The sequence below is a fragment of the Protopterus annectens genome, chromosome 1.part0 (genome assembly GCF_019279795.1).
Source record: "Protopterus annectens isolate FY-2018-M chromosome 1.part0, PAN1.0, whole genome shotgun sequence".
Taxonomy (NCBI): Eukaryota; Metazoa; Chordata; order Ceratodontiformes; family Protopteridae; genus Protopterus; species Protopterus annectens.
In genome coordinates, this window is record NC_056725.1 from 1,548,274,612 (window position 1) to 1,548,284,863 (window position 10,252).

At 37.1% G+C, this 10,252-nt stretch overlaps 1 protein-coding gene across 1 annotated transcript in view; it reads right to left on the reverse strand.

Moving 5' to 3' along the window:
* The window catches only part of MFNG (MFNG O-fucosylpeptide 3-beta-N-acetylglucosaminyltransferase), a 468,185-nt gene that overhangs the window by 112,221 nt on the left and 345,712 nt on the right, over positions 1 to 10,252 (reverse strand). The window contains exons 6-7 of the mRNA XM_044068023.1: positions 1,588 to 1,753; positions 399 to 484 (exon numbers count right to left, since the gene is read on the reverse strand). Coding sequence (XP_043923958.1) covers positions 399 to 484; positions 1,588 to 1,753 — 252 coding nt within the window. The remainder of the gene's footprint in view (positions 1 to 398; positions 485 to 1,587; positions 1,754 to 10,252) is intronic.

Sequence of the window (10,252 nt, forward strand, 5' to 3'; positions counted from 1 at the left end):
AGCCCCCCCCCCCACAAGAGTGGAATTCAATGAATGGCATGTTCAATGTTTGAGCCGTTTGGTGAATTGACTTTTTGATTATGTAATATAGACCCTAAACACACTACCAGTATGCAGTAACAACAAAAGTGCACATAAGTCTGGCCTTTCTGCTGACATGGAGTTTTGTTAATGGTAAATGATAACATATAAAGGGCTTTGAAGAATATATGTTACAGTGATGGTGTACTGCAGAGATTAAGTATTGTAGTCTGTCCTGTGATCATTCAGATAAATCTGTATACCAATATGATAATGGCTGCAAGCCAACTTATACATTATCATGTAGTATAGACAATTCTGGCTGTAATTAATAGCAGTATAGACACATATAAGAAAATGAAAAAAGAGACATTTACCTTGAAGGGTCATCGTGTACTGAAAATGGCCCATTTACTTCTATGATGTTATCTTTATTCTCAAAAACTCCATAACTAAGGGTAACCTTCAATGGGCAAGAAAAGATATGTCACTGCCATGGCAAAATATGTAAATTACAACACAAAGCATGAAATAGCATAATGCAAAAATGACATGCAAATCTAATATATGTCTTTAACGACTGCAGTAAATTGCCAAATACACTCTTATTCGTATCAGCTCAATAAATGCTTCTGGAAAAACAAATCCCTTCTCTTGCCATCAGCTCATAACTATATGCTGTATTTACACAGTGCTGCTGGCAGTGAAATATGACTTGGCATTTACTAATAAATAGCAGTTTATTTGCAGTACTTCTTGGCAGCGGAAACAATATCATTGTGCCTTGAATAATCATTGTTTGAGGTGAAATACCACAAAGCCATTCTCATCACAGAAAAAACAGTATGATAATGATTTCATAAGAAAGTTTCTTTAGTTAGTTATTTACTTCACCAAAGATGGCCCCCTATCTCTTCTACTTATGCTCATTTAACTTTCCAAAGACTAGCTTGCAGAGACAGTATGAATCATGTGCCTTTAGGCATATGTCTGTAATGCAGACCAACTATCCCTAGTACTATCCTATTTTACTTTGGGTCCATTGTCCTGTGAAAAGGCTTACACAGATCTGTCATATCTTACGTAAGCATTGTCAGTATGGGAATCTTGGAGTAAGATCAACTAAGTTTTCACTTCAATTCTGAATTTACAATGGGGGTCTCTTCAAACAAGTATTTTATTTTTATTTCAAATATAAATCAGGAATAACATCATAAAAAATACTTTATAAAAAAAATGAACCCTGGGATTCAGAAAGTTCCTCTTCACTCACATAAATTGCCTCTCACAGGTAGGTCAATTTACGTAATAGTGAGAAAATGCAATTCAGGTACAGCAACAGACAATGAGAAAAAAATATTATCAGTTCATTAGCATATCTCTAATTATGCATAAGTTTCAACTTAAAAACATGTACCTGTTGATGTGGCTGCTATGACTCAGAATTGGTTTACTAAACTTTTGGTTTTTAATATGATATCAAATAGGTGAGTGAACTGTCAGTTACATGAACTTTAGCTGCCATAAGTGAAAATTAATACCACGCCTTACCAGTGGTCTGTTTACCTGATCTGTAATTTGTGATTTTTGGAGCAGCTGGAGATTCTCAAGATGTGAGTGAAACAGATGACTGTGAGTTAATCTGATGCCAAGCTTTGATTCACAGATGTAGCCAATTGTGCAATCGTCAGGAAGTCGAATCAGCTCAGATGTTTTGAGAAAGTTGTCCCCGCTGTAGGATATGAAAGAAAAGCATTGTTAAGTGATCCACTAAACTGGAATCCTAGGGATATTTTGCTGTTGCTGCAGTGTTTGAAATCCAAACACACTGCAAGCATTTTTCTTATGCCAATTCTGAAAAAGAATACATCAGCAATTAAACAAATAAATTGTACACTCTATCACTCACCTTCAGAATATTATACATCATTTGGTGTTTCTAAGAATGAATTAGGTGTCTAAACTCCTGTTTTTCTTTACTGATACTCAGTAGACTACTGGAAAATCCATGTGGTGCATAGAGCACCACAATTAGACAGTGTAACTGGTGAAAAGACAGGCTTGGTAAGCACCCCATCAGTGCTGTTAATCACTAGTCTCTCACTTAATGCTCAGCAGCCCAAGCAGAATAGTAGCAGTTAGCTGTTAAACCAACTTCAGTGCTTCATTCGGACTTTTTTAAGTCCGAATGAAGCACTTACTGACTTACCAGTACCGTTCTTGGGTACCCAATGCCCACTCTCTGTGTGGCAGTGGTTATTGTTTTACATCTTTCTAAACTGCTTCTACAATAGTATTTTTCTAGCTTCTGGAATACATGAGAGCTGGTAAATCTTCATGCAGTGCAAGGAATTGTAAGCAAGTCCTTCTAACCATAACCCAAGAAGTTATGTGTTGTCGACATGAATGTCGATATTTACCACTTGAGCTTCATTCACAAGGAGATTTCCTTGGCACCATGTCTTAAACACAAGGGAAGCAATAGCGTAGCGGTAGAGATGTTGGCTGAAGAGCAGGCATTCATGGTTCGAGCCCCCACAACACCAATTTTTTATTAATAGGACGTGCTGGAGGGATAGATTCATCACCCAAAGACTCCCTATGCTGTGGAACAAAATCCCGGTTTATGTGAGGCAGAGCACCTCGCTGGCCTTGTTCAAGAGGAATCTTGACGAATGGATGGGAGATCGCAGATACACCCCAGGGGTTACCTCAGTGTCACTGCTCGACAGAGGCACAGCAAAATAATGGGCATAGTTTCTCCAAACTAAAGGGGTGGCATAAGCCACAAAACTATGGGCTAGGCTTATAAATGCCCTCGGGCAGATAGCCTAGTATGAACCTATGAACCTATGAACCTATGAACCAATAGTCTTGGTTATTATCAGAAACCTGATCATAATCGTCTCTGCAATGATGTAGCAGAACCATTGCTATTTGACAGATTTTTGATATGGACTAGACTATACTAGTGTGGCTGCATGTTGAAGGAATGCCTGATCATTTCTCTGGTGGAACAGAGCTAATGATTACCATGCTTTCTAACTGGAGCACGTACTGAGGACTTCTGATAAATTGTTAGAAAGTACTGCACCCCCATTTAATGTACATTAATGCTTACATCCAGCAACCTATTCTATAACGCAGTGCTCATTGTCTAGTATATTTACATCCCAGCATTCCTCCCACATAAACTCATTGCTGGGGACTAGCATCCTTCCTGCCTTCATTTCCTAGTATTATATATAAACATGACTTTACAGCAAAGAAACAAAACACAAGGCCTTGATTTGTGCATTGCAAAAACATACTTACCGTAAAATAAAATAATCATATGTCATAAAAACTGGGAAAAGGAAAACAAATCGTTTTCTTTTCCATGTTCTTAACAAAAACCCTAACACTAATCTAAGACCAATTTTATCTGAACAATAACAGTGTTAAGGGAAGATTACTGGTTTGGTGTTACAGGCATGGACAGGGATAGTGTTTGCTTACATTTGTATGGATGAGTAGAGTTTCTTTGTCTCCTTGCCTACCTTACTAATGTGTGCTAACTCTGATTCTAACTCTGCCTGTGTCCCTTAACACTACCTTACACCTTATAAAATACCCTTTCCATGACACTATCATTAACAAGGCACTCAAAAACACATCACATATTGCAGCATACATCACATCACTAAATCTGTAGCTTAACCTAGCCCTTCTTCTAATCATAACTGAGAAATGGTTACACACCAAATAAATTCAAACACATCATTAAATCTATCCCTAGCATAGCCTTTACTCTAACCCTAACACAAAAACACTCACTCACACACACACACACACACACACACACACACACACACACACACACACACACACACACACACACACACACACACACACACACACACAAATATATACCACTAAATCTATTTTCTTACCTAAACCTTAGTTTAAAAGTGATTTTAGAATATACTGTTTATGCTGCCACTGTTACACCATTTAACCTGAGGCTGATATTGGTTTGTGTATATGCATGGTGAAAAAGCTGTGATTGAATGCACAGATAAGATGAAAATAACACAGCCTTAACAGGCATTCAGAAAGTATAGGGAACTGATGTTGATAATAGATGCAACCCTGGTCGACAGCCCCATCCACCTTTATCACATTATTTAAGGAACAATCAGGGTGCTGTGCACTTTAAAAGAAAAGGGCAAGCAGACATGTGTTACTACAGGAGACTACCAGATGTAATAATTTTATGATACACTGCTGTCCAAAGGGCTATGACTCCTGAAATTTAAAAAGATAGAAATAGGGCTAACCACGACATAATGTAATCCTTATGTTAATTCTGACATGCATGCTCCTCTCCAAGGAATAAAGAGATATAAATCCCTTTCCTTGCTTCATCAAACAATCCCACCCTCTGTTGAAAGCATGGCACAACAGGACATAAGGATCTTACATCTTATTTCTCCTCGACGACTATTTTATAATCCACCTATCATCCTTAGCATTGAATGCTATTAATATTTCCAGTGCCACTACCATAACAGATGCCTTCTGAAGGGAAGCTCCAACTTCACTCAACTTTTCCTGCATATAAATACATCTACATCAGAACGAAAATTCCCATAATATCTGTCCAACTACTCAGTAGACTATAGTTTAATTTTTGACAGTGTTCCTTGCTTGTTTGATTTTGATTTTTTTTGAGCATGCATGCTTTACTCTGACAGCCATGCCCAATACCTCATGTCCATTGCCAAATTTGCTGGTCACTCCACTGTCCATCCAAAAAAAATACCGAATTAGGATCAGGAGTAATGTGGAACTTAAGAGCATCTTGGAGGATGGGGTGACGCTGTCAAGAATCTGCTTTGCTTTTTTTTTTTTTTCCCTCTGTAAGGCCTACCTTGTTTTCCCACCCTACCCCCAGTTAAATCATTACGTTGAGGGGCAGGTGTGCAATGTGTATGTGTAATATTTTGTTCTGCCTCTGTGGAAGTTCTGCCATGTTTCAACCCTGATTCCATTTTAGACTACACTCAGGTTCCACCAAGGATATCATGATGAATGCCCAAAGAACCACACTCCCTCTCCAGGAAAGGGCATTGGATCGGCCACATTTTGAAATGTTAATGAAGACAAAGTGAGTAGAATCAATGTCTGGGGTGTGCTTCTTACTGTTGCCTAACATTTATAGTTTTGTGTCACTGTTCTGAATGATTTTGCTGAGTAAATGCTGAACAGTGTTTCTAGATTAATGGAGCAAGTATAGATTTTAATGTTGTTTACAGGTACAACCAAACCAAGAAATGATTTCACAATTAATAGAGAATGAAAAGGATGCCACCCCATGGATGCAATTTGTCATTAGTTTACCAAAGTGAAGTTCAGCTATTATGCTATTTTACCAATCTCTTGCTTCTCCAAAGAGTAGTAACATCAAATGAATGATATCTTCTATCCAAGTACATACAATAAATAATATTGTAATCGCTTGTGCAGAAATAGGAGAAAGTAATTACTAATAAGACAAGTGTAATCATTTAGATGTATACAGTGTATGCAACAATCCAAATAGTGTGAAGTGGCAAAGGATGGTGTGGTCGACCTGTTGATTGTAATATTGAAGTCCACTTCCAAATGCTGGGTATAATGTGACAGTACTGCACAAAATGATGATATTTTGCACTAGCATGCACTTAAACAGCAACAACTTTAAATAAATAAAGTGTCAGTTATTTCAAATAGAGCCCAGTTATTGATAGAAACAATAACTTAGTGGAGCAGATAATAGGTCTGTTATATTTTGTAAATTAGTTCTTTAAACATAGGCACATGAAACAGGGAAACTTTTCAAATTTTAAATTTCAGTGTTCAAGGAATCTTTGAAGTCTGCCTCATGATTTCAATATAATATTTAGCACAATGACATAAGGTGGTAAATTTGAGATAGGTCTTCATTGTGTACATGTTACTGTTAGTAGCTTCAATGTGACAGACTCTCAAACATATGTGCTGCAAACTAAATGAGGTTCAGCTTCTGTAAGAAGGAACGCTGGAGGTCATTCACAAAGAGATACATTTTAACTCCAGAAAATTCCCCAAATTAAATTGTTATTTATAACACAGACACACACACACACACACACACACATATGCATACAGCTTATTATATAGGTCTGAAGAAAATGAACTCTGCAAGCAACAGTAATTTTTACAGTACCCAATGCCCTCAAAATCTGGGGGGGTTTCTATTTTAAAAAATGTTTTAACCTAATTTCTTCATACATGAAACGCAGACTAGAAGTGTTTCTGAGAGGTGACGTGTAGCTGTACTGACAGGTAAACAGCTACACTGTAACAGTGATTTCATATGTGCTGTATAGGAGAAGCAACATCTGGACTTGTGAACAAACTTATCTCTGGTAATGCACATGTCATCTGACAATGTTTAACATTTCATGGTATCCATGAAACCGACATTGTGGGCTGGTACTATGTGAATAGGTGCACCACGTAAGAGACTGTGAACATATGGCAACTTTATCTGCACCCCCATGGGAGTCATAAAGTATCTGTCCCAAAGGATAGCAAGGTATGTCTGGCATTACATATACTAGCTACAGGGATTTTTCAGTAAACTCATCTTGATGTCACCCTCCATTTTCTGCCTAGGCCTACTCCTTTCTGTTGTCCAATCCTCCCCATCACCACTGTGTTCTCTATTTGTCTGATGTCTCTTTGTCTACTGTGCAGCCCCATTGTGTCAACATCTACCATGTGTGTCTTTTTTGTTTGTTTTCCAAGTTTGTATGTGTCTTGTTTGTTTGTTTTCCATGTTTGTTTGTCTGTGTGCCCCTGTTACGTACCCTACCCCTGTTACCTTCCTCTTACTTTTCTTCCTTCCATGCCCATATTACTTTCCCTCCATATGTATAAAATGGATAACTGACACACAAAACAAATGTACTACACCTTCCCCTCCTCTTTCCTGCTCATTCCTTAGGTTTTTACCTTATCTTCTACCCTCTGGTTTCTTCCCTGTTTTTCTTTAATTTTTTTTAGTGTTCCGATTTCCGTGCTTTAATTTGGTCAAAAAAGATGAGTACACCTTTATAAGAGGCCATTTATGGCTTTTGAATAAGTTCTCTCCCTGGCTGCTACTTTGCACTCATGGTCAAGCAGAGCCTCATTGAGGCATATGACAATGAGCACTACACGTCCTCAGATTGCCGTGTGGCCACACCTCAGGACTATGTGCTGTGCTCATACACCTTGCCGCTGCTGCTGCTGCAACTGAGATATTACTAAACTCATCTTCTTGCTTTTTTCCTCTCACCACTCATTGTTAATGGGCCTTGTCATGCAAACAAGGTAAACAGTGATGGGCTTGCCATGACTTCGCCTGCCATCTTTCTGAATCCCAGCCAAATGTTGTAAAAAAATTAAATGAATCTGAAAGATTGTTTTCATAGTTTGCTCTTCAAAATTTCCAGTAAAAAGTCATTTTTTATAAAAGTTCATATATGCAGTTGCATTGAACTTGAAATTGTATTGCATGATATTCTGTAATGCAGACAGTTTCAGCAATTGTGAAGTTTATTGAAATAAATGTTATACTTTATTGAATTTAGAATAGAATTAAAGAGGAGAACATGAGTTATAATGGGTTTTTAAAAGACTCTTTCTATCAAAGAAAGTCTGGAGTTATTGTTGTTTGAATAATGTGGCTTGACACTGTATAATACTATATGTGATTTAGATTTCTGAGCTTTAGCTTCCAAAGCAGATAAAAAAATCCATTTTAAAGGAGTAATCACACTTCCCATTTTCAAAATGGAGGCAAAGATTGTGGAAAACATGATTATAGAATGCCCTATTGCTGGAGCTGTGGCATTTTCTATCAAAATTAAGAGTGTCAGATAAATTTTAAATCAGTGATAGCTTGCGATGAAATTTAAATCATGGTCAAATTCTCTGATAGATGTAAGGAGTGACAGAAATGCTAACAATTTAAAATATGGACTCATTTTGGAAGTAGAAGGCATTAACAAATGACTGGGGCAAAGTAAACCAAAATATGAAACTGTTTAAAAGGGTGAGAACAGTGACATTTATGGAAGCAGTTACATTGACTAATCAGTCATTGGAGTATACAATCAGTGGATTAGGATGATGCCTACAAGAAATAATTACTGGGAGACTGCTATACATTGCAAAGTGGGAAATATATGTATGTGCAAGCAAAAGACTGACTCTGCAATTGATGAAAAACAACAAGCATATAACTTAAGCGAAACATTTTCTTTTTAGTCTTGGGACATATATGTCATTGCAATAGAGTGACTGACTGGCCCCAAAACATGTTGGATAGATAAGATAGGAAAACAAGAAAGATGCTTTATGCTCACTAAATGATTTATAAATATCTGTGCTACCAAGATTATATATTCCCCATTCGAAAGGTGGTATGGGCCTCCTTGAAACGGATTACATGTACAGATCTGCAGTTGTGGAACTGCAAACATATGTACTGACCTCACAGGACTTAACCATAGTGAAAGTTTTGAAACATGAGGGGAATAAATCTAAGATTACTTCACTGTTTAGTCCAGCAGAAGCATACTGACATCAAGCAGGAATGGAAATTAAATCAGAAGTAGATAAAATCAGGCAGCAACTGAATTTGTCAAAAAAACAAAAGAAAGAATATAAGGTGAAGGATCAGATGAGAAGGCAAGAAATGTGGAAAATGTATAAATATAGTTGCAAGTATAGAAAACTTCTGGAAGAACCTCATGTTGATCAAGATGTAATGCAAGGATGGTTAAGGACAGGCAAATTCAAACCAAAAGATGAAAGGTTAATATTGGCGGCCCAAGACAGTGGGCCATACAAACGTTGTCTTACAAAGTCCATTGAACATGTGGAAGAAACAGACAGATGTAGGTTTTGTAAAACAGAACTGGAAACAGTTGCTCACCTCATTGCCGGTTGTGACATACTAATGGCAGAAGAACTGTATTCTGAAAAGTATAGTAATGTGGCAAGACTGTTGCACTGGGGATTGTGTAAACATTATGGTACTGAAGTAGCTGAAAAACACAGGAAACATGAGCCACACTGCATCATAGAAATTGATGAAGTTTATATCACACGGAGTCACCAATTACCATCAGTTAAAAAGGCAGATGTGAGAAAACCAAATATAGTGGTCCATGAAAAGAAGACAAAAGTAACATTTGTTACTGAAATCACTACACCCAGTGACTACATTGTCTTGTATGTAAAGAGACACAAAGTTCATAAAATATCAGGATTTGCAGGCAGAACTGAGAGCAATGTGGAAGAAAGATACCCAGACAGTTCCAATAGTAGTAGGAGCAATGGGTCTTATAAAAAATAATCTGCAATCATATTTAGATATGTTACCAATGCATGTAACTCCATACAAACTGCAGAAGGAGTCATTAGTGGGCACATTATGGGTGCTTCAAAGAGCACTTTTGGCTGACATCAAAGATTTAAACAATACTAATTTCATGAACTTTAATCGTACTTTGACTTAGAAATGAGGTCCATTCCCATCATGATAATAGAAACCCAAAGGACTTGGAGAAATTAAAAAAAAAGATGAATGCTTGCTTGAAAATATTTTTTGGAAACTAGTCCTAACAAACAAGTTTGAGTACATCATGGACGAAAAAAAAAAAAAAAAGACCTTTAGACTAGAAATGCTACTGAAGTAAGACAATGATGAATATTCAAATATTTAGGGCCCTCTTCAGTAAATGTGGATGATGGAAAGTTGGTGTAGAAAAAGTGATGCTTCTTCTTGTGAACAGATTAATTCAACATGTTCCAAACACTCTGTATGAGTAAAAGCAGATCCTGTGATTCAGAAAAAGAAGCTATGATTGCATAAATTACCCAACACAGGTAGCTCAATTTATGTGATCATAGAAAAAGTGATTCAGTGAGAGCCCTAACTGCAATAAGGGAATACATCGTTATTGCTAATTTGCATATCTTTGAATTGCTTCTTTATACTGCTCATGCTGAAAGCACTCTGTGTTTTGCTACAGGCACACAGTTCTGAAGTTTGCAGAATGTCCTTGAGGTTACCACACATATTTTTCTCTGTCCCTCATAAAATTTAGAGTTTCTGGTAAATCAAAGTACAGCCATTAGAGTTTCATACATACTACTGTTCAGAAAATGCATG